The sequence below is a fragment of the Ambystoma mexicanum genome, chromosome 2q (genome assembly GCF_040938575.1).
Source record: "Ambystoma mexicanum isolate Mex_15411 chromosome 2q, UKY_AmexF1_1, whole genome shotgun sequence".
Taxonomy (NCBI): domain Eukaryota; kingdom Metazoa; phylum Chordata; class Amphibia; order Caudata; family Ambystomatidae; genus Ambystoma; species Ambystoma mexicanum.
In genome coordinates, this window is record NC_090924.1 from 451,413,554 (window position 1) to 451,438,685 (window position 25,132).

Consider the following 25,132-nt stretch of genomic DNA (forward strand, 5'->3'; position numbering starts at 1 on the left):
GCGTGTCCTGTCTAGGGCTGTTTTGCGGAAGTATTCAGACAGGGAGTTGCAGAGCGTTTGTGAGGAGGTAGTCAGGGGTGTTGTGCAGGGTAGGTTCAGGAATTCAGTGATGATCCGGTGGAGCTCTTTGGTGCCGCTGCGGCAGTTCAGTATCCTTTTATTACAATATGCTTTTTTGGACTTTCCGATCTCTGATTTGTAGTTTCTGTGGTGGTGGGCGAGTACTGATTTGCTTTGGGGGGTTTTGGAAGCTCACCATTTGCGCTCAAGGGAGTGGTTATGGGTTTTTATAGTCCTCAGGAGTGGGGTGAACCATTTGGGGGTAGGTCCTATGCGGGAGGGAGTGGACTTGGAGGGGGTTAGGGGAGTGAGGGAGTTGTTCAGCCAGGAGTTGAAGAGCTCTTTTGTTAAGGATCTAGCTGTGGTCGGGAGTGAAGGGAGGGCGCTTAGCAGCGCTTCGGCCAGGTCTAGTAGTACCTTGACCTTGTTCCAACACCTGGATTGGGATGTTAGGGTAGAGCATGGCTTGGGAGTGGCAGTGGTGTGAGGATGGAGAAATGTATGGCAGAGTGGTCTGTTCAGGTGAGGGGTAGGGGATGGACATGGAGATGAGGTCGGAAGAGCTGAAGATGGTGTTGTTGAGGGTGTGGCCAGCAGTATGTGTAGGTCCTCTGATATGCTGGCTGAGGTTGAGTGCCTCTAGGCTGTCGGCCAGGGGTAGAGTCATGGAGTTGTTGGGGAGGTCGAACCAGATGTTAAAGTCTCCCAGTAGGGTGAGTGCAGGGTGGTTAACTAGAATGGCTGCTAGTGAGTCTTATAGGCTGTTGGCGAAGGGACTGTCACAGCCCAAGGGTCTGTAGATGAGTAGGAAGCTGTGTGAGAGAAAGGGCAAGAGAGAGAGTTTGACTAGGAGGGATTTGCAGTTCGCTGTGCTGGGTTATGTATCAGTGGAGGTGATGGAGGCATGTGCAGCATTGCTAATCCGCCTACTCTGGAAGGTCTGTTGTGGGTGATTAGTGAGTAGTCAGGTGGGAATGCTTCGTGAGTGATAGGCTTGAGGTCATCCGAGAACCAGGTTTCAGTGATGAAGATAAGATTGGAGTTTTCGGAGGTTAGAGTCAGGTGACTTTGTGAGAGGTAGAAGGGGCAGTGGTTACCTGGGTGTCCGGGGTTGGCCGGGCTGGGAAGCTTGGGGTCGTCGGAGCGTTGGTGTTGGTGGTGGGGAGAAGGTCAATTGGGAAGGGCAGTGTAATAGGACGGGCAGAGATAGACGGGGCGGGATACTGTAGTGGGTGCGTAAAGGACCATAGGTGGCTAGGGGCTGGGAAGAGAGGGCAGATGGTGGCAGGTCTTTGACTTAGTAGTGGTGTGGCATGGGTGGTTCAGCTGGTAGCGGAAGGCTTGGAAGGTTGAGGCATGGTGGTCAGAGGTGGTGGGTAGTATATATGTGTCTGGCTAGCAGTTGTTACAGGATGGTGTATGGGGGCTGGGAGAGGGGGAGAAAAAGGGGTGAAGGAGAGGGAAGTGGGGATGCTGTCTACAAGGAGGGGGGTGGGAGGCATAGGTGGTAGAGGGGTTGTGATAGTGGGTGTGGGAGATGGGAGGTGGGTCGCGAGGTGTAGGGCAAGTGAGGAGACAAGAGTTAGCATAGTAGGGCAGTTGAGGCATGCAGAGCTGAGGGTGAGGGTCATCTGCGAATGGGTACTGAGGCAGTGTGCGAGAGGGAGGGGGTCAGCGGGAAAGCGGGTGGAGGCGATGGTTCAGGAAAGAGCAAGCAACACCATGCTCAGCGCAGGGAAGGGGGTTGCCAGGGTAGGCCATTTGGGGGTTGTCGGTGTGATGGAGATGGAGGTAGGGAAGTGTGCAGTGCTTGCAGAGGGAGGTGTGGTTGGGGCGAAGCAGGTGGAGGTTGCACCGGCGTAAGCTGTTACAGTGCCCCTGGAATTCCTCTGGTTTGGAAGTGGCGAGAGTGAGGGACAGGTCGAGAGTGTGTGTGAGGGAGGGTGTCTGTTTGGAGGATGCTGGGGGACAGGAGGAGCAGTTTGCTTGTGGCAAGCCTCCCATCGTGTGAGGGGTGGGCTGAGGCCGATGTGTGGTGGTCGCTGGGTTTGTAGCTGAGGGGGCAAGGGACAGGGCGGCAGCACGAGAGGTGCAGGGTATGTTTCTGAAAGGAGGTGCAAGGGTTGAGCTGGCTGAGGAGCCATATTTTTAGAGCGACAGAGAGCCCCTCTGGTATGAGAGTTAGATGTTGGGCGGTGGGAGAAGTGGAGAGGGGAAGAGGGGGGCAGGGAGGGAATGGGCCAGGGCTGAAGAGAACGGTGCAGGGATCAGTTGTTTCTGGGTGCACCAGAGTGCCCCCCTGGTCTAAGATTTGGAGGGTGCTGCTCTCAGGGGGGAGGCTCTGGGTTCTCGCTGAGTGGGGGTTGGAGGAGAGCATGCGCCAGTAGTTGGTGGGACGGTATGCAGTGGGTGGCTCAGGGTGGGGCAGGGAGTGTTAGGACAGTTTTTCTAAAGTCCAACTAAGGGCTTGGTAAAACCATTCAACTGAGGCAGTACAAGACTCCCCTCTTAGTATAAGGCTGCAGCCAGGCTAAGCTTAGGAGGCAGAGGGAGAGAGGGCTGTAGAATCAGTGCAAAGAAATTGTAATACAAAGGGTCAAAAGAAACACTGAAACACTGAAACGCTAAGTATCAGACTTTCTGCAGGAGCCAATCAAATAACCCTGCAACATTCAAACTTGGGGGGTTGGTAATCCTTACAGAAAAGCCAGCCTCCCAGTTTTAACTGGATCCTCACACTCAGGCTGGAAGACAAAGGACTCCTCCCTCGCTTCCTGCCTTCACAGACACTCTGGAGCCCGGGTGGTGAGTCCAGAGGACTCCCGCCGAAGATAAAAAATCACACAATGAAATCTCCCACCCTAAAGGTCACGGGAAGGAACAAGAAAGGACAAGAAAGCTAAAATGGTGAAAAAAGAATATAGGGGCTATTTTGATAAAATGGGCACCCATGGGTGCCTTTAACGGGGCTGTGTAAACAGCCTGCAGTAAAGGTGCACCAAATTGATAAAAAGGTTCACTGCCACCAGCCATTAAAGGTAAGTTTGTATTTGTAACATAAATGTTACATTTAAAATGAGAAAGGGGATACCCAATATCCCCCAGCACACCACATAAGGTGGGTGGTGCTGGTCTCACCTAGTAATATGTAAAAGGGATACAAACATCCTTTCTACCCTTGGGAACTGCAGTTCTCACAGGGTTAGCCAGAGAAAGTTAAAAGGGGAGCCCCTAGGGCAACCCAGCAACAATAGGCACTTTTTGCCAAAGAAGTTGTCAAAGAGGATCACTTTTAAAAGACACTATGGAGAGTCTTAAAAATGACACCCATAAAAAGGTTCCCACTCACAGAGATATAAGGAAAAATTATCTACCAGTAAAAGTAAAATGTTCTTGGGATGACCCAGGTCAGGAAGATTTATCATTACTATGAAAATCTTACCTAACTGGGATCTCTTCTGGTCAGCCAGTTGGGGGCCAGGGGGGTGGGGGCTTCGGATAGCGGTGCTGATGAGTCGGTGTGTGGGATTCGAATGGATGGCTCGGAGGTGAGGAGGTTTGTGGGCTGTGAAGTGGGTTTAGGACTGAGGGTGTTTGGGTGGAGGATGTAGGTCGCAAGGGGTGTAAATGGGAATGTCTGAGAGCTCTGTATGTATGAGAGTGAGGTAGTGTGTGGTGAGAGGTGTGTATGTGAGGGATTCTGGGTGTGTTTGAAACTGGGTTAGGGAAAGAGGGTGCAAGGGTGAATGATGAAATACAGATGGGGTGTGTTCCGGAGGGTCTAAGAGCTCCATGTGTATGTGAGTAGGCGGGTGTGTGGTGAGAGGCGGTGTGTGTGTGCAGTATTCTGGAGTGTTGTACTGGGTTTTCGAGTGGGGGTGCGTGGGTGGGTAGTCTAGGTCAGTTGTGGTGTACTCTTTGAAAGCTGCTCTTGTATGTGGGAGTGGGGGTGAGTGGTAGTGTATGGGTGAGTGCGGTAGTGGTGTACGGGAAGGTGAGGGGGTGGGGACCTAGGTAGCGCGTGTGTGTGGCTTGGTAGTATTCTGATTGCCATGGTCGAGTAAAGGTGTGGCTGGATCAGAGCGGGTTGGAGGCACTTGTGGGTGGCTGTAATTTAAATGCTACTGTCGATGTTAGGGCTAGGTTTTAGAGAGATTGTTCAGTCTGTGAAGATGCCCAGGGTTGAGGCGGCAGTGGCTAGTGCATCTGTGTTGAGGGGCACAACAGCAGGCGCAGTAACCCCCAGATTCGGGACACCTGGACAGAGGGAGGAGGGCCCAGAATGTATGCACAACAGCAAATGCGGTAACCCCTAGCAATTGGGATACCTGAACCTGAAATGGTGGCACAACCACAAATGCAGCATCACCCAGATTTGGGGCACTTGGGAGAAAGGCCCAAAATGTGGACACAACAGTAAATGCAGTAGCACATAGATTTTGGACACCTGGATAGAGGGAGAAGGGCCTAAAACAGGGACATGAAAGTAAAACTAGTAACCCCTAGATCTGGTACACCTTGACCTAAAATGGTGACACAACCGCAAATGCAGCACCGCCCAGATTGGAGACACCTGGACAGAGGGAGATGGGCCCAAAATAGGGACACGACTGTAAAACTAGTAACCCCTAGATTTGGGATGCCTGGACCTAAAATGGTGGGACAGCAGTAAATACAATAGCACTTAGATTTTGGACACCTGGATAGTGGGAGAAGGGCCTAACACGGGGACACAACAGTAAAACTAGTAACCCCTACATTTGGGATGTCTGGACCTAAAATGGTGGGACAGCAGTAAATACAGTAGCACTTAGATTTGGGACACCTTTATAGAGGGAGAAGGGCCTAAAACGGGAACACAACAGGAAATGCATTAGCACTTAGATTTGAGACACCTGGATAGTAAGAATAGCAACCCCCAGATTTGGGATACTTGGAGACATAAAATGGCGGCACAGCAACAAATGCATTAACACCCAGAAGAACAAGTTACTTACCAACTGTACCATTCTTTCGACTGGATGTTCCTCCCACGTATTCCTCATCTTGTGATAACTCGTTATCGGCAGCTTCGCTGCTTCGGAATTGTTTTTTTCGGTAGAGGGCGCTGTTACGCTCACCTGGTCTCCACAGGGGCGCCGAACAGGACTGACAGATCTGATGTTAAATGGTTTCACGTGTCTCCACTATATCCATGACGTCACGAAGGTGCGCCTAAATGGTTAAATGAAACGGTACTCAACTGTTAGGCGGAAGGCCCACACCCGCCCCAGTGGTCTTCTGAAAACCCCTCTGCAATGTCTCACCTTTGTTTTAAGAATGGCAGGCTCTCCGTCCTGCAACAGTATGCAGGGGTGCGTAGAGTTCTAGGATCCAGTTACTTCACTGATCCTGTCGAGTCTCAGACAACGTTGATTCAATGGGTAAGTCTTTACCATCTATATGGTTCGCCAAAGAGTTCTTTGTTGTCTTTCCCTTGTAGGTTTCCCTTTGATGCGTAAGTACGTAGAACGCAGAGTTGTTTTCCAAGAAAAGGTAAGTTCACCCCAGCGTTCTGTAATAAGTCTTTATATGTGCTATTGCTCTTCTGTGCGACTGACCTGCTGCTCTTCTATTGCAGGTGCTGTACCTCGGACTGCGTGGTGAAGACTAGCGGGATCGCTATTAGGAGCGGCCTTCAGGTGAGTATGACGCTGCAATGAGTTGACTGTTCAAAGTGGCTTTTCCCCAATATGCGCTAACCTGATGTTTTTTCCGGCATCCGACAGGTGCGGCGACTCCGGAGCGGCGGGCGAAAGATGGGAGTGGTCGAGAGATGGAGGTTCGTTGGTTCGCCGGAACGAGCAGCTCTCAGGTAGGTATGAACGATGCGCTGGATAGCGATGTGGAATCCTTGACCAGCGCGGCTAACTTGGTGTCTTTTCCTTCCTTTGCAGGTTGCCTGAGAAGAAACTGGACTGGCGTTGCAGCAGACTGGCCTGAAAGTAACAGACACGGTGAGCGTTACGCTGCAGGAGTGCAGAATAATGCGAAACTTGTTCTCTACTAAAGGCGTGGTTTATATAGCCTTCAGAAAGTAGTCCCCAGGTAAAGTAGTCCCAGCAACTACACCCAAACAAATAGTTCCCTAGGCAAGTAGTCCCTTCAGCCTGCCTCAGATTGATCCACACGTGCTTCACTTAGTTTGAAACTTGCCATGTTGGTGATGGCAGCATGAGCCTGGCACCAACGGCACCAGGACCAAGTCCAGGAGGCCCCTGAGAGAGCCTTTGGGGCCTTAAAGGCTCTCATGGAAGTCGAAGTCTTGGGCAGGTTGGTCTGCACCTGATGTGTGGGGGTATGGACCATGACAGGCACTGTGCTCGAGGCCGTGGCGTTGATTGTCCCTTGACGGGCTCCGTACCGTGTCGACGTCACTAATGGTATAAGTAGCTCGAGCCGCGCTCGTTGGCTTCAGTTCTGTTTTTTCCTCGTGGAACATCCAGGCATATGCTGTGACTGATAGGCCCATAGTGAGAGGAAATTGCAGGAAAACATAAACTGTACTGCGGGGTAGGCTGGGAGGGTCAATGAGGAATACGTGGGAGGAACATCCAGTCGAAAGAACGTTACAGTTGGTAAGTAAATTGTTCTTCAAATGGATTGTGTCCTCCCACGTATTCCTCATATTGTTATAGACTCCCATAGCAGTGATCAATTTGGAGGTGGGAGTGATAGTTCCTGTTTTCCAGAACAGAGTGAAATACTGCTCTGGCAAATAGATCCTCATCGGCGGAGGAGGCATCTAAGCAGTAAGGCTTGATAAAAGTATGCATTGATGCCCATGTTGTAGCCGAGCAAATATCTTTTGCATGGACTCCCCTCTTCAAAGCCGCAGAAGTAGCAATTCCCCTAGTGGAGTGAGCACGTAGGCCATCCAGTGGGTCTTTTCCTGCTAATCTGTAGCATTCCAATATAGCTAGAATGATCCAGCGGGATATAGTTTGTTTTGTCACTGCTAACCCCAATTTACGACCTGTGTAACCCACAAAGAGTTGGTCATCTTGACGTAATTCTGTCATTCTTGAAATGTAAAAGGTGAGGGCCCTCTTGGGGTCCAGTCTATGTAATCTCTCCTCTTCTTTTCCCAAATGAGGAGGATAGAATGTTGGTAAAACAATTTTCTGTGACAAATGGAAGTCGGAAACTACTTTCGGTAAGAAAGATGGTTTAATCTTCAGAACTACTTTGTCCTTGTAAAATGTGGTATATGGAGGTTTACATGAGAGAGCCTGTAGTTCACTAACCCTGCGGGCTGATGTTAATGCCACAAGAAGGACAGTCTTTAGTGTTAAAAGCCTCAATGGACAGGAATGCAGAGGCTCAAATGGTATATATGTTAGGAATTTAAGAACTAAGTTTAAATCCCAAGTTGGAACATGAAATGGTATTGGTGGATATACATTTGTAAGTCCTTTCAGGAACTGTATTATTAATGGTATTTTAAAGTAAGAAACCTCTTCCGAGGAGCGCTTAAAAATGGACAGCGCAGCAAGATATCCTTTCATTGTCCCGATCTGGAGCCCCAGATTGGCTAGATGTAATAGGAAAGAAAGCACCATTGGTGTGCTACATTGAAAAGGGTCCACATCCCTATCTTTGCACCAGTTACTGAACTTGTTCCAATGACACCGGTACAAGGATTTTGTTGCTGGCCTCCTGACCGAAAGCAAAATCTCGATTATGTCATCCGGAAGATCCCAATCCTTGTATCTCAACCTCTCAGAAACCACGCGTGAAGGTTGAGTGTCTTGACCTCTGGATGGAGAACACGACCTTCCTCTTGCGAGAGAAGATCCTCTCTTTGTGGAAGATGTACTGGAGGGCAGATGGACATGTCCAGAAGGTCCGGGTACCACTTTCTCCTGGCCCAGTCTGGGGCAATTAGGATCATGGTTTTCCTGAACTTTCTCAACCTCCTGATTACTTGAGAAATCATGGGGACTGGAGGAAACGCGTACAGCGGGGAAAATCCCAATCCACTACGAATGCGTCTTCTAGAACTCCTCTCAGGGGAAATTCCCTTGAGCAATACTGATCGCACTTCCGGTTTACCGTGGTTGTGAACAGATCCACTTGAGGGGGTTCCCCAAAGGACGTAGATCTCCAGAAGGACTTCCTGAGCCAACTCCCACTCATGGGAGACTGTGCTCTGCCTGCTCAGAGTGTATGCCGCTGTGGTCTGCTCTCCGGCTAGGTGAACTGCCGATAGAGAGATTCATTCTCGTATTGCCCAGAACCAGAGCTGCATCGCCTCTCTGCACAGAGGTAGTGATCCTACGCCTCCTCTTTTGTTGAGGTAGTACATGGCCACTGTGTTGTCCGTCATTATCAGGACATTCTTTCCCTTTACGGAGGGCAGGAAGGCCTTCAACGCTAGTCTGTTTGCCCTCAGCTCCAATAGGTTGATGTGTAGTTTGGACTCCGATGGAGACCAACGTCTGCTGATTGTCAGATCGTTGGTGTGAGCGCCCCACCCCGTGAGTGAGGCGTCCGTCACTACTGTTATCTCCGGCCATGGTTGCCAAAAAGATTCTCCCTTGAGGATATTGGCATTGCAAGCCCACCATAATAGATCCTGAGCAACTGCGCTCAGGACTTGCAGAAGATCTGACATATTCCCTGAGAATTGGGACCACTGAGTTGTGAGGGCCCATTGGAGGGATCTCATTCTCAGTCTGGCCTCTGGCACCAGAAAAATGCAGGATGCCATGAGGCCGAGCAACCTCAGAAAATTGAAGGCCGGCAGATGCTGGGCTTTCTGGAATTTTGTTACCATCTGCTGGATGTGGAGAGCTCTCACCTCGGGCGGCGAGGCTTTGCCCAAGGAAGTGTCCAAGACTGCTCCTATAAACTGGAGTTGTTGGGATAGTATCATGTGAGACTTCTTGAAATTGAGGGAGAAGCCCAGGTTGTGGAGGAAGTGGCAGGTGATCAACAGATGTTCCTGAGCTTGTTCTGGAGAACGTGCTCTGATCAGCCAGTCGTCCAGGTAGGAGTTGACGTGAATCCCCCCTCTTCTGAGACTCACTGCCACTACCGCCATCAGCTTGGTGAAAACCCTCGAAGCGGAGGTCAGCCCGAAAGGCAGAACTCGAAACTGATAGTGAGAGCCGCCAACTGCAAACCTCAGGTATCTTCTGTGCTTGGAATGGATTGGCACATGAAAATAAGCATCCTGAAGGTCCAATGATACCAACCAGTCTTGGAGTTGGAGAGCCTGAAGAATCTGAGAAAGGGTTACCATCTTGAACTTCCGGAGAAACTTGTTCAATTTTCTTAAGTCCAAAATGGGTCTCAGTGCTCTGTCGTTCTTTGGGATTAGAAAATAAGGGGAGTACCAACTCTTGTTCCTCTCCGCTTCAGATACATGGTCTATTGCACCTTTCTCTAGCAGGGTTAAAATTTCCTGCAAAAGGAGCGGATCTGGAATTTTGGTAGAGCTGGCTCCCGGTGGATTATTGTGAGGTCTTTTTAGGAAGGGAAGGCAGTAACCTTGAGCTACTGTTTCCAGTGCCCAAGCATCTGAAGTAATGCCCCGCCATTCTTTCAGATGCCGAGAGATTCTGCCTCCCACTGGTGTTTTGTATGATAAGACCTCAGAGTGATTTGGAGGCGGCTGCAGAAGCGGCTCAGGGCATAGATGCCGTTCCTGATGATGGCTTTGTGGTCTTTCCCCGTCCTCCACGAGTGACATTCCTTTTTCCCCTTTGAAAAGCCTGTCCTCTTCCTCTACCAACAGAAGAGTAGTATCAAAAAGGGCGACCCCTCCAGGAAAATGAGCCCGAATAGGGTTTCTAAGGCTGTCGCATGGAGGCACTAAGGGATTTAGCTGCCGCTTTTGAGGTCTGTAGTTTTTCTAGGCTCTCATCAGCCTTACTACCAAACAGCCTCGAGCCATCAAATGGCATGTTGAGAAGTCTGGTCTGCACATCTGGTGCAAACCCCGACTTTCTGAACCACGCAAATCTGCGTAGCACTGTGCTTGATGCCATGGATCTGCTAATACTGTCGGCAGTATCCAGTCCAGACTGGAGACATTCCCCCATTGCCTCCTTCCCGTCATTGACTATATTCAGGAAGCCTTCCCTTTCCTCGCCTTCCGGAATACGTTCAGCCGCCGCTGAACCACATTCCCACAGGGTATGTGTGAACCTGGCCAGGGTACAGGTGACATTGGTTGATTTCAGAGCCATGCTACCTGAAGTAAAAGCTTTACGAGCCCAAGCATCAACCTCTTTATCCTCCCTATCCGGAGGTATGGTTGGGTATGCTGTCTGCCTGGAAGTAGTAGCAGCCTGAATAACCAGACTTTCTGGAGTAGGGTGTCTATTTAGGTATTCTGGATCAGAAGTAGAAGTTCTGTACTTCTTTGGAAGATTGCTGCCTACTGCAGCAATGCTATCAGGCTTTTCCCAGTTCCTTTCAACTGTCCTTTGGAGCGCCCTATGGAAAGGGAGAACTGGATCTTTCCGGGGTCCCCGCACTATAATGTCTGTCATATATTCTTGCTCAAAAGTAGGGGAGGCTCTTCCCCAACCCATATATTCTATCACCCTACTCATCAAATTCCTGTACCCAGAGTCTGCATGTTCTGCAGGATCAGGTGCAGCAAACTCCAATTCAGGTGATGTGTCAACACCACTAGCAGAATTCAGAGTTTCACATAGGTCTCTCATTTTAGTTTCAGGGTTTATAAGGTCCTCTGGAACTTGTCTAGTGCCATATTTTACTTTACTCCAAAAGGAGTGACATCTTCATCCTCTGAGCCAGATTCTTCAAAAATTGAAAGACATGGACCTAAACAAATATGACTTGGGTAAAGGTCTCTTCCTCGTGATTTTCCGTCGAAGGAATATGGTTTTCTTCGAAGGGGTCGAAGGAACCTTCGACACACTCGACAAAGCCTTCGATAAGGGTGTCGAGGATAATGTAGGCTTCGTTGTCGGAGAGTCGACGCCATCGGCGCCGACGAAGTTGCACTCGACTTCGACAACTTCTGCTTTTCATGAGGGATCGGAGAAACACTCAATCCTCGAGGATCTCTCAGTGATTTGTCGACTCGAGTTTTATGGGTACTACTGGGTTTTACCGCCGTAGTTCTCGACTTCCCTGTGTCGTCCTGTGGAGCGACCGGGGTCTGGCTTTTCTGAGGTTTCTTTGAGGGGGTCGAGGCCACGTTCTCAAAGACCTGCATCATTTTTCTTCTAAAGCGCTCGCATTTTGAAGGGGAATCCAATCTTGTTGGACATCGAACAAATTTGGTCGATGTATCGGATGATGACGATGGAGATCTATGTCTCCTTTTTAGCTTTTTAGAAGAAGACCCAGTTTTGGGAGTTGAAGCGGTTGATGAAGAAGACATTTTCTGACAGAAAATCTCGAAGCGCGCCGTTCACGAGAGCGAAGCAATCGGAAAAACAGAACTGAAGCCAACGGGTGCGGCTCAAGCTACTTATACCATCAGTGACATCGACACGGTACGGAGCCCGTCGAGGGACAATTGACGCCACAGCCTCAAGCACAGCGTCCTCTGCCAAATGTTTTTTTTCCAAATCAGCGAAGCTGGCGATAACGAGCTATCACAAGATGAGCAATACGTGGGAGGACACAATCCATTCGAAATTATGTTTATCAACACAATCTGGCTAAATGCGAGATATGGCAGATTGACACAATCTGGCTAATCTGACCAATCTGACTTATTTTTGTCAGTCGCTGCTGCTTGACAGCTGTAGACTCCGCTGTCGAACCTAGGCAAACACAACTGGAGCTGCTTCTTTATGCAAGGGACCCTTAGCCGAGGCTGCCCGGGCAGAAGGCTGCCCTAGGGGTGTGCCAGGTCTCAGGGAAAGGCCCATGGGCCAATCATCGGGTGGGAAGGGAGGCGGGCTTGGAGAGAGGGAAGCGCCAACGAGAAGGAGCGGGAGGGAGACAGGTGGCGAGTGTGTAGGGGAAAGTAAATTGACTAAAACAGGCACCAAAAAAACAAATATCTTTTGGCCAGAACGAAAATGAGAGCGTTGGAGCACTTGCCCTAAGTTTGCTCAGATTTCAGGTAAGAATGAGTCCTTGGGGGATTAGCTGCAGGGATTTGTGCGAAGATGCCGCTTCCGGTGAGGGAGACAGGTGCCGTGTGCACAGGGGAAAGTACATTGACTAAAATGGGCACCAAATAAATGCACATTGTACCCTGGACTCCCCCGTCACATGCACACTGCACCCAGGACTCCCCCTGCCATATGCACACTGTGCCCTGAGCTCCGCCCACCACATGCATACTGCACCCTAGACTGCCACTCCACACATGAAAGCTGCATCCAGAACTCCACCCCCACCACATGTGCAGAAAACCCATGACTCCCTCGTGCTCTTGTCGGCATGCACCCAGAACTACACCCCATTACATTCACACCGCACCCAGCAATCTCCCCCATCACACTGGCTCCCTTAAAAACATGCGACCCCTGCTGCATGCACTCTGGACTGCCCCTGCCACATGTTTGCTCCACCCTGGACTCCAAAACCACAGTATGCACACAGCACCCAAGACTCCACCCTGCACCTCCTGCACACAGGACTCCACCCCTGCACCACCTGCACGCAGCACCTAGGGCTCGATCCCCCACCTCCTCCACACGGCACCCAGGGTACCACCCCTGCACCACCTGCACACGGCACCTAGGGCTCCACCCCCACACCACCTGCACACTGCACCTAGGACTCCACCCCCACACCACCTACACACTGCACCCAGGACTCCACCCCACACCACCTGCACACTGCACCCAGCACACCACAACCTGCTCACCGCACCCAGACCTTCCCCGCCCCACATGCACACTGCACCGAGAACTTCCCCCACCCGACATGCACACTGCATCCAGGACTTCCCCCACCCTACAGGCACAATGCAATCAGAACGTCCAGCCCCCCCTCCCCACTGCATCCAGCACTTACAGCCACCCCACATGCATCCGGCACTCAGGGCTTCCCCTGCATCCTGCACTCAGGGCTCCCCCTGCCCCACATCGCCATCATATGCACATTGGATCCTGGACTCCCCTGCCACATGCACACTGCACCCGGGACTCTCCCGCCACATGCAAGCTGCACCCAAGTCTTCACTCCTTCACCACATGCACAGAACACTCAGGACTCCACCCCTCATATGCACACTGCACTCAGGAGTCTGACCCACCCCACCACGTGTGAGCCCCCCGTCACATGCACACTGCCGCCATATGTACATTGGATCCTGGACTCCCCCGCCACATGCACACTGCACCCAGGAGCCCCCACCACATCCACACTGCACTCTGGACTGCCACTACACATGCAAGATGCACCAAGGACTTCACTCCCCACCATATGCACAGAACACCCAGGCCTCCCTCCTGCTTCACAGTCACCATGCACCCAGGACCCCACCCCCATCACATGCACACTGCACCCATCAGTCTTCCCACCACACTGGCCCACCCACCACATGCGACCCCCCCACCACATGAACAATGGACTCCCCCCCCCAACATGCATTCTGCACCCTGGACTCCAGCCCCACACTACCTGCACACTGCAACCAGGACTCCATCCCCAAACACCCTGCACCCAGAACTTCGCCCCACCCACCTCACATGCACACGGCACCCAGAACGTGCCCGGGCCCACATGCACAACTTCCCCCACCCCACAATTGCTGTCTGCACATGCACACTGCACCCTGGACTCCCCCACCACATGCACACTGCACTGCACCCTGGACTGACACTCCACATGCATGCTGCACCCAGGATTCCACCCCCACTACATGCACAAAACACCAAGGACTTTCCCTGCACCACATGCCTTCTGCACCCAGAACTCCACCCCTTTCATATGCACACTGCACCCAGGAGTCTCCCCGCCACACTGCTCCCCATCACATGCGACCCCCTCACCACATGCCCACTGTACTCTCCCTGCGTGCTGCACCCTGTACTGCCCATTCACATGAACACTGGACACCAACCGCACTGCGTGCATGCTTCACCCTGGACTGCCCCTCCACATGCATGCTGGCTGGAGCCTTTCGCATATTGTATCGTGATTCACCGGCAGGCAAGAAGCCGGCCCGCCTTCTAAGGCCCAACTACCAAGGCTCCTGTCCCAAGCCTGTCGGTAGCCGGGAAGAGCGGGTCCATAAAGGTAACCTAAAATTGACTGCGTCCTATTCTGCCCGTTCTCCTCCCATCTACTCTGCTGGTTCACCTACGCAGCAACCCTCCTAACTTTATCTGGGTGGCTACCCTTGAGCACCTTTGCAGTACTTTGCCTTCCAGTCACTTAAACATACAAAACGAGTGACGACTCACTGAACCCCTACTAATTGAACTGACACCAAAACTTTGCCAAGTGTCTGCATACGCTGCGAAATGCTTTACAACCCTAGTACGCTCATAGGTGCCCTATGTATCAACAGTTGTAAAGCCATATTTGTCCTGTTTCCATATGCATGCCTTTAATGCCTGCCCATAACTTGCCAACTGATGTGCACATTTCCCCACCAAAGAGCCTCCACTCTTCGCCTAACTTCCACACAGGAGCATCCTGCAGAAGCCTGATGTTAGCTAGCGAACTGTTAGGTTGGTCATCTAATCTCCTACGATTTCGAGTGCTATACTTCTGAGAAATGTGTGAAGCTACACGTTATGGAATTTTATGGAATTGTTTACACATGTACTGCCTGTCTATAGTGTTCCAGCCCCCCCAAGGTTTGCATGCTGCACCCCCGGCACCCACGCTATGCGGCGACAATACTTTACAATCATGCATGAAATTGTTGCCTCCTCATGACCTGTGCATGTACAGATACGTGTTGTGCCCAACACATGTTCGCTCATGCTGCCTGACATTGTGATTCATATGTACCTAATGCTATAATGCCCTTGTGCCTGTACCCATCTCGCACCGCTCGCTCTAACGATCTAGGACTTTAGGCTTAGCACCCACTGGACCCCCACCTACATGTCCAACACTATCGATCTAGGGCAACCCCCTCACCTAATTCTACCTAGCTAGGGGCCCCACTGGTCCTCCTTCACACCAACAGTCTCGTACAGAGTGGCCCCACCCTCACGACCCCTCATGATGTGCCCAGCGCGTCACACCCAGTATGCCAGTCCTTGTACTGGGGGGCGCATTCAACCCCCTTAATGATGGTCTAGCCATGAATGGCTGCATCCGACACCACCACCTCCCATGCCCAATGCTATTTCTCCCCAAGACACCTCCCTTCCCCTCCACCTCCTCAACAAAGGTGCATCCTAGCTATTGCCTAGGCAAGGCTTCAGATTCAGTCAGACCAGGTCCCCCTACGTCGGATCCACTTATAGCTGGTTATCAATCTCCCCCTAGTAACACCTATCCCATTAAGGGTGCACAGCAGAGAGCTAGGCTCAGATCTAGACTACCACAATCTTCCCCTGCCACCCTGCGCCTCGCCAATGGTATGAATAGTATAACCAGTTCCACACCACAGTTGGATAACAATAGGACCCATAGTGGGCGCCCAGACACTTTCACCATGGAAACAGATCAGTATCAATCAAGAAACCAATAAACAGCTCCATATCCATGTAATCATCAGCCAATACCCCAAATTTGACTCCAGGCTCCCCACCCAGTCGACCTCAGCCCCAGTGCCCTCCACCTTCCCCCACAAACACACACACGCTTAAAGGCGCCCTACTGAACGTGCGCTCTCTAGGAGCGCATGCCATCGAGATGCACAACCTAATAGACCAGCAACTCGATTTCTTAGTCCTCACTGAAACCTGGCGACGCCAGCTTCAGGGCCCATAATAGCCATTGCCCTCTACCCTGAGTTCACCTTACACAGAGCTGTCCGCCTTAACTCAGTGAGAGGAGGGATTGCTATCATTGCCAACTCTGGCTTAGACCTTAGAACATGCACTATTGATACTATTGAGTGTTACAAAATGCTTATTCTCAAACTTGCTACTGACCTTAAAACGACTACCAACATCCTAATCATTTATAGAGCCCCTAACCAGATAAGTCACCCCGAATCAGACTTCCCCGATTATCACGCACTACCTCAAGCCTAATACGAAATTCATAATCCTAGGTGACATCAATTTAGGATACAACAACCCTCAACACCACAAAGCCAGTGCATTCCTCAACACGCTTCATGACATGAACTTCACCCAACTAGTGTCCAAACCCACCCATGAAAAAGGGAGAACCCTAGACTGGGTACTGACCCTCAACATCTGCTTAACTATCGATTCCATTACAGAGATCAATTGGTCGGACCACCACTTTATTAGTTTTACACTAACCACCCCATAGGAATATATCCTACCATTGATCTCACCCTGCCCCATTGAAACAAGAAATATCTGCAATCTCACCTCGGACAACCTCTCTCCTGCGCTGGTGGAAGCCCTTTCCTCCATGCCCCTGGCCAATCAGAATGCAGACCCCACTTGTCTGGCAAATGCTTATCAGAAATACCTGAAAAACACCATTGATGCTCTAGCACCACTCGTAACCAAAATACCACGTAAAGCCAATTTCTGGTTCAATGATGAACTGGTTTCTCTTCAGCATAACAAAAGAGCTTTGGAACATACTAAAAAAAAGCCCCCACCTTAGAATCTGCCACAATTCTCCAAGAAGTAATAAAAAACTATAAAACCACTGTGATTAGACATAAAGCAAATGCCCTGAATACCCGTATCAACAACGCATCCTCTAACTCAAAAGAGTTGTTTACCATCTTACGAGAATTGGAAAACCCCACCCCTTTGACCAATCTGATGTCCGCTAGCAAAGATTGGTGTATGGCTATACAGGATGCACTTGCCACCAAAATAGAAAAGCTCCAAGACAAAATATCTGCCAAACAGAAACTATTAGCCAGTAAAGGCCCACCAGATCCGCTGCAGGCCAATGAGCCAGATAAAACAGGAATGCAGTTTAATTTCTCCTAAGTCAACCAAAGTCAAGTACAGGAGATTATAGCCAGGCTTAAACCCTCAAACTGCAAAGAAGACTGCTTCCCCGCCCATCTAATCAAAGTTTTTGCCCCCACTCTTTCTCCAATCATTACCAACTTCGTTAATGCCTCATTCAGGACCAATGTGGTACCCACCAACATCAAAGAAGCCTGGGTCACACCCCTCCTTAAAAAACCCTCTCTGGATCCCGCCGTACCTACCAACTACGGCCCCATCACTACAGTACCCTTCCTCCTGAAAATAATAGACAAAATTGCCTATACACAAATACAAACCCATTTGAAATCAAACCACCTCCTAGGAACCAGACTCTCCGGCTTTTGGCCCAGCCATAGCACGGAAATGGCCCTAATGGACCTTAAATTCCAAATGGACTATATTAGAGACTCGGGCAACATCGGCATCTTACTGCTCTTAGATCTGTCAGCCGCTTTTGACCTGGTCGACCATGACAAACTATGTACCACCCTGGCAGAAAACATTTACTTTTCACAAGATGCCACCCTCTGGGTCAAATCCTTCTTAGCTGACTGTACCTCCAGAGTAGCCATAGGAAAGGAAGCAGCGGATCCTATCCCAGTACCCATAGGTATCCTGCAAGGCTTCTGCCTTTTGTCCACACTCTACAACGCCTACACTAAACACCCCTTTGCTGTCCTTGACGCCATGGGTGCCATCTACACAAACTTAGCAGATGACACCCAGATTCTGATCCCCATCTCAGGAAACCATGAGCAAGATACAATCTTAGGAAATCAAATGTACGCCATAATACAAAACTGGATGGCCGTCAATAGTCTTTGCCTCAATGATGAAAAGACGGAGATTCCCATTGTGGCTGTACCATCCAAAATCAAGTTGATACATCCAGACTATGCTTCCATCCACATCGATGGGACACCCATACCCATCCTCAACCAGGTCAAAACGCTGAGGGTCTATTTAGACTCTAACTTAACTTTGACCAAGCATATCAATACATTAACATCAGCGACGTCATACACTGCCCAACTCATTTCGCTTAGTCCGCAATTCCTCACCCCACAAAATTGTATTACCCTTGCACGCGCATTAATCTTGTCTAAATTAGATTACTGCAATGTGCTACTACTCGGAACATCCAATACCAATCTGGCGAAACTCCAACTCCTACAAAAACAAGCGTTGAGAGCAGCAGTGGGTATTAAAAAAGCAGACCATATCTCCAAGATCAGAAGGGAAGCCACTGGTTGCCCATCAAGGCAAGAATACATTTCAAAACACATTGTATCACACACAAATGCCTAGCCAAGACGGCCCCTACGTACCTCACTAATACAGTTGCACTGAATACCTCGACAAGATTACTGAGATCCAACAACAGCTCCCAACTCTGTGTCCCGCGGTTCAAACTCACAAGGGCAGGGGGAGCAGTTTTCAGGTCCGAGCTCCAAAATCCTGAAACTCCCTCCCAGCAACACTGCGAAACGAGTCATCTCACCCAAGAGTCAAAAAAACATTCAAAACCTGGCTTTTCAATAAATTCTAGACCAAGACAGCCCCAAACACTATGGCCAGTGACTTAGATCCAGTACCCCTCTGCAATCCCGTGTCAACTTACTGGGAGTAGTTTCTTGCTCTTTACCTACCCTGACCTCGGAATGTACTGTATTTTCTGTCTTCTATTTGTGTAACCTTTACTTCACTGTAACCAGACATGCAAGCTTTCTTAACCTACGCCGTGTTACCCCCAGGTTTGGGCGTATAACAAATGTAATAAATACATAAATAAAATAAATAAATGCTGCAGCCTAGACTCCAACTCCACAACATCCAGGACTCCACCATGGCACCGCCTGCATACTGCACCCAGAATTCCACACCGCCTGCCCACTGCACCCAGGACTCCACCCCACACCACCTGCACACAGGACTCTACGCCCACACCACTTGCACTCTACACCCAGGACTACACCCCCACCACATACACACTGCATCCAGGACTTCCCCCGCCCATCCTGTCACGTGCACACAGCACCCAGTACTGTCCCCCTGCCACATGCACACTGCACCCAGGCCTCACCCAATGCACTTCCCCGCCCCCCTGCACCATGCACACTGCAACCTGTACACCCCTGCCATGTGCACATTGCACCCAGCACTCCCCTCCACATGCACACTGAATCCAAGGCTTCCCCTCATTGCCACTCTGCACCCAGGACTCCCTGCTCCTCCTCTCTCACTCTGCACTTAGGGGTTGACCATGAACGCCAACGTTATTCATTCCATTCGGTAGACACAAATCCAGTCCTGATTGTAACCCTGCATTCTGGGTCATGAAGTCTTGGATTAATAATGGGGGAATCCAGGAATACAAGTCCCTATATGCAAAGTTAAAGCCAGGACTGGACTAAGGCATACCAAAGCCCTCCCCCCACACTCTCCACCAACTCCTACATCTCCCTGCAATCAGCTCCCCCCTCCGTCCACCCAAGACACCCTTCCTTTCCTTCTGCACTCAGTGTATCGCCCTTCTTTCTGCCCCCATAGCACCTCGTTCTCTCTGTACCATAACTAGTGAGAGCCAAGTTGCAAGCTGTTCCTGCTACTGCTCTGTCCACCTTATCTGATCTGCTGCTTGAGGCTACTGATGATTTTGCTCCCTGTCGTCTTATTCAGCCTTGCCGTCTCCCATCTAAACCATGGTTCAATGAGCATCTCAAAGAAGCTCACCTTAAACTTAAAAAGTTGGAGCGTAAATGGCGTACTGCTTATGATCTTAATCTCTGACAAATCATGTTCTACAGCCTATTATTTAGCCATAAAAGATGCTAAGAAAATATACTTGGCCCAGAAAATCGAGGCTGCCCTATGCCAACCCAAAGCCCTGTTTGCTGCAGTTAAATCACTATCCCAGGCAGACAAATGTTCCCCTATGATTGGTCCTTCTCAGGCCCACTGTGATTCCCTTGTCCAGTTCTTTGAATAAATAATAAAGGCTATCCGTAATAGTATCCTTGCGTCCGCACCTGTCTCTGCTCCTGATAGGCAACTGTCAGGACCAAGTAATCTAGCCACAATGGAAAAATGGTCCTACTTTCCATTCTTTACTGAGGAGATGGCTGCCTCGCAACGTTTTCGATCTGGTTCGCCCCAGGATGTGATACCTCTAGTCGTCATGAAAAAGATCTTTGGTGATCTCCTAACGGATTTTACCACGGCCATAAAAGTATCTTGTCAGATGGGAGTGATCCCTTCTGCATTGATGATTGCCACTGTCACCCCCCCTCCTGAAAAAACCTACATTGGATCCTTCTGTTCTTTCTAATTTTCGGCCCATTTCCTTGCTAACTTTTTCTATGAAGTTGCTAGAATCTTTGGTCTCTCCCCTTCTGTCTTCTTTTTTGGAAGCCTCTTTATTGCTTGACCCTGCCCAATCGGGTTTTAGACCCTGTCGAGGTAATAAAAGCGTTCTGGTTTCGGTTCTCAATGACATGGTCCGATTGGTTGATGCAGGTGGGGTGGGTACCCAGATTTTATTAGATCTATCAGCGGCATTTGACACCGTTGACTACCCCACTCTGCTCACCGGCCTATCGCAAATTGGCATTTCGGGCCAGGTCTTAGCATGGTTTTCGTACTTTTCGGCTGATCGCACTCAGGTGTTGCCTCTTGCTTCTTTTCTTTCAGGCTCTTTCCACCTGTCCTGTGGTGTCCTGCAGGGATCTGCCCGGTCACCCTTTCTCTTTAACATTTATATCTGGCCACTGATCTGTCTCATACGCTCCCTTGGCATCAGGTGCTATTCCTATGCTGACGACACCCAGTTCCTGATACAGCTAGACGTTAATCAGACTGAGGTGTCATCAGGCCTTCATCAGTGCCTGACTTGTTGGTGAGTGGATGAGCCAGAATTGGTTGAAATTGAATGGGGAAAAGACTGAGGTGCTGGTGGTCAGACCCCCGCCCCAGATCCCACCCTCTGGGTGTCCTCCTTTTGGCCTGCTTGCCTTGGTTCCCTCGCTTTACCTGTGACCAAGATGAAGAATCTGGGAGTAATTCTCTCCTCCTCCCTGTCCATGAACGATCAAGTGTCTTCCGTTTGTAAGACGGGTCATTTTCATCTCAAAACTTTAAGGAAGGTAAGCCTTTCTCTGGAGGTGAAAATCCCGTTTTCGGCTACATTACTGCCGGCTGTATTAGCCCACATAATTAGCGCTGAAAATGCCCCATTGAATCCAATGGACTCAATTGGGAATGGGGATTTACCGTTAACACCCAACCCGTGATCCGGCGGTAATGGCGCCGGACCGGTCGGTGCTATGACTATTACAGTCGGGCTGTATTACAGCCGGGATACAGCCCAACTCGTGATGAGGCCCTTTGTGTAGGCATGGGAAAGGCACCACTTCCCTAATGCTTATACACAAGCCATAAATGTTAGCTTTGCCAATGCTTGTTTAAAATAGGCCTTCAGTAAAGGATGCGCATCATGCTTATAAATTGAGTGGCTGAAGGCAGACCTGGGTAAGACATTTTTATCACACCAGTAGCATGTTTATAGCTCCAATCAAGACATTATGGGCCTCATTTCCAAAACTGTTTTAACATGGGAAAGTCCCATTGAAAAGATTTTTGTAAATCAGGCCCAGTGTTTCAGAAGACCGCTTTGCAAAAACAATGGCAGGCACTTCAAGTGCAAAGTTTGAAGGTAAGTCTTGATTAAAGCAAGCTCAAAGAGTTCCCATGAAGCAGGGCTTTGGGCGGAGAGGGGCAGGAACTGGGCGGGAATGGCCATAGAGATTAGGATGTCCATGGGCTGTCAATGAGTGGGAAAATAACAGAACAACACATACAAACTTTCTGTCCCTCCTCATATGCCATTTCCCACTCTTCGTACATAAGTATAATTGCAATCTCATTATATAACAATAGCTTCAACAGTGCTATGTTTTTATTTAAATGCACAGCTTGAAGGTTCGTTGGAACAAGAGAAAAAACTTCGTATGGACCTGGAGAGGGCCAAGAGGAAACTTGAAGGTGACCTGAAGCTGTCCCAGGAAACCGTAATGGATCTTGAGAATGATAAACAGCAAAATGATGAAAAACTGAAGAAGTTAGTACACCATTGCAATATAAGGAAAACATGAACCCCATGTTCTTAAATATTTTAAAGTACTTCAGAGTTGACCTTGTTTTCTCTACAAAAGCAAACTCCATTTGTGATTAGCACATTGAAAGTAAATTAGAACTGATTAGAGGGACCAAGCAGAACTGCTAAATTTCATATCTATAATTACACTACATTAATTAATAATAGACTGCTGTATATCTTCTCTACAATTAATTTTGTGAAAATAGTGAATCGGGATAAAGGCTAGATGCAAAAAGGTAAATAATAATGCAACAGAATTACAATTATAAAACTATATTTTTTATACAGGAAAGACTTTGAATTTTCCCAGCTGCAGAGCAAGATTGAGGATGAGCAATCTCTCGGAGCCCAGTTGCAGAAAAAGATCAAAGAATTACAGGTAATTAATTTTTCTAAAAGGTACTGTGTTTCGAAGTAATAATTAAATGGCCAGTTTAAATATGAATTTAAGACTATAACAATTTGATCTTTCAGGCTCGCATTGAAGAACTAGAGGAAGAAATTGAAGCCGAGCGTGCAGCTCGGGCAAATATTGAGAAACAGAGATCCGATCTATCCAGGGAACTAGAAGAAATCAGTGAAAGACTGGAAGAAGCTGGGGGAGCCACTTCAGCCCAGATTGAAATGAACAAGAAGCGTGAAGCAGAGTTCCAGAAATTGAGACGGGACCTGGAAGAGTCCACTCTGCAGCATGAAGCTACCGCTGCCGCTCTCCGTAAGAAGCACGCAGACAGCGTCGCAGAACTTGGGGAACAGATTGACAACCTGCAGCGTGTCAAACAGAAGCTGGAGAAAGAGAAGAGTGAATTCAAGATGGAAATCGATGACCTTTCCAGCAACATGGAGAACGTTTCCAAGTCCAAGGTTGGAATTTAGGAAATAATTCATTATTTCAAATGCAGAGTTCAGGAGTTCATACTAATGATGATGCTATTTTTATTGAAGTCTAACCTTGAGAAGGTGAGTCGCTTATTGGAGGACCAACTCAGTGAAGTGACAACAAAAGATGATGAGCATCAGCGTCTTATTAATGACCTTACAACGCAGAAGGCACGCTTCCAGACTGAAAATGGTATGTATCCATCTGCATATATCTTGGACCAGAACAAAAGTTAAAGTTAATGTGTAAGGAAACAGAAACATATATCATTCCACTGGTATAATGTCATATTTAAGATAAGCATGTCTATGTTGTCTCCAACACTGGTATCAGACTGTTACTATTTATGGCAATGTCTCATAATAATAGACAAAATAGGAAACATCTCTGAAAATGTCAAAACGCTCATGATATGATAATAATATATTCATAGAACTTGTTGAGAGCATACTACCTTAACTAGGTGACTACGACAGGAATGTCCTCTATAATTAAGAAGTTAAAAGCAATGACCACTGTAGTATACTACCATCACATAGGAGTATCGTACAGGTAACATTATTTTATGTAATGCTTTCTTAATAACAGCTATGTTTTTGCAATGCCATTTTGCAGCCTTGCACACTGCCTCTGCTATTTCTTTCACTCCCCTCACCTGTTTGAATGGTGGCGCTGGCCTCATTGTAACAAAGCTAACCCATCTGCCCCTCTCTCGCATTCTCACCTCTTCTTTCGAACACATTGCTGTTGATTGTCTCTTGCCAAGCCCTCTGTTGTCTTCATCTAGCACCCCTAATGTCACCCTCTTCATAATCTCTACCTCAAATGCATTCTCACACACGTACTAGCCATACTCTGAGGGGATTTCAAACTTCTAACAAACCTTAGCTAGAGTTCCTTTTCTCTGACCATTCTCTGATTGCTCTCCACAATCTGCAGAGCACAGATATGCAAACTCATTTATCTCATCCTCTATCTACCCTTCACTCAATTCTTCTGTCCACTCTGTTGACCCATCACCCTCTGCCCACTCCCCTTGGACAATTAACTGTCTCTGTTCCTCCTTCCTCCCCTCGCACCCCTCTTTCTATAATCACAAATTTTAAATTCAAACAGGAATCTGTGGCGACCTACAGAAACATAGCCAATACTAAGTAAGTTCTACCTCACTTCTTGTTGATCCCATTGCATTTGCAAATCTGGAGTTCAATTCAACAAGACTTTATGTATTTATTTTATTTGGAGCATTCACTAAGTGGGAACCAAGCTATGGGAAGCAACAGAATACTGTACAGCAGTAGTGGGAACAGGACCACATTAGATGGTAAACAGAGGGAACAGTCCTTACAACACAGCATTTACTACCGGCATACCATTTAGGGTATGAGGGAATAGTTTGGACTTACAATTAGTGGAGAAAATTTAACAATGCTGAAAAGGTGGTGGAGGGAGAACAGAGAGGTGGCTTTTAGAAGGTGGTTATTCGAAGGGAACACTGTAAAGGTGTTCATTGAAGAAGAGGTTCTTGTGTTCTTTTCTGAACTGCATGAGGGGGTGGTCGAGATTGATGTTAACGGATTTGAGGTTCTGCAGTCTGGGGGTAAACACTGAGAATGCTTTTTTTGTGTTTCTTTCTTTTTATTTCCGTTTGTGCAGCTCCAATCTGGTCAGGTACTGATTTCTTTAACTTTAACTTTTTTTTAATCAATGTGATATAGTTTATAAATAAATAAACTTTACACATATAATACAGAAAAGAAGAAAAAACAACATATAAAATGAATACTACTTAACTTATCACATGATCTCCATTACATTACAAATCATCCACATTAAAACCTTCAAAGGAAGATAACATTCTAATCATAATATCAACAATTTCTTAAAATTAACTAATAATCTAAAACCTCATCACAGTCAAAAGGAAATCAATGTTAACTCACTTAACCCCAGAGAATATCAAATCTGAAGCTAGAGTTCTTCAAATTGAGA

The 25,132-nt window shown here is 48.5% G+C and overlaps 1 protein-coding gene across 1 annotated transcript in view; it reads left to right on the plus strand.

Moving 5' to 3' along the window:
- Positions 1-25,132, plus strand: part of LOC138569508 (myosin-4-like) — an 87,460-nt gene that overhangs the window by 21,597 nt on the left and 40,731 nt on the right. Inside the window, exons 24-27 of the mRNA XM_069647543.1 lie at positions 22,076-22,221; positions 22,549-22,639; positions 22,735-23,124; positions 23,206-23,332. Coding sequence (XP_069503644.1) covers positions 22,076-22,221; positions 22,549-22,639; positions 22,735-23,124; positions 23,206-23,332 — 754 coding nt within the window. The remainder of the gene's footprint in view (positions 1-22,075; positions 22,222-22,548; positions 22,640-22,734; positions 23,125-23,205; positions 23,333-25,132) is intronic.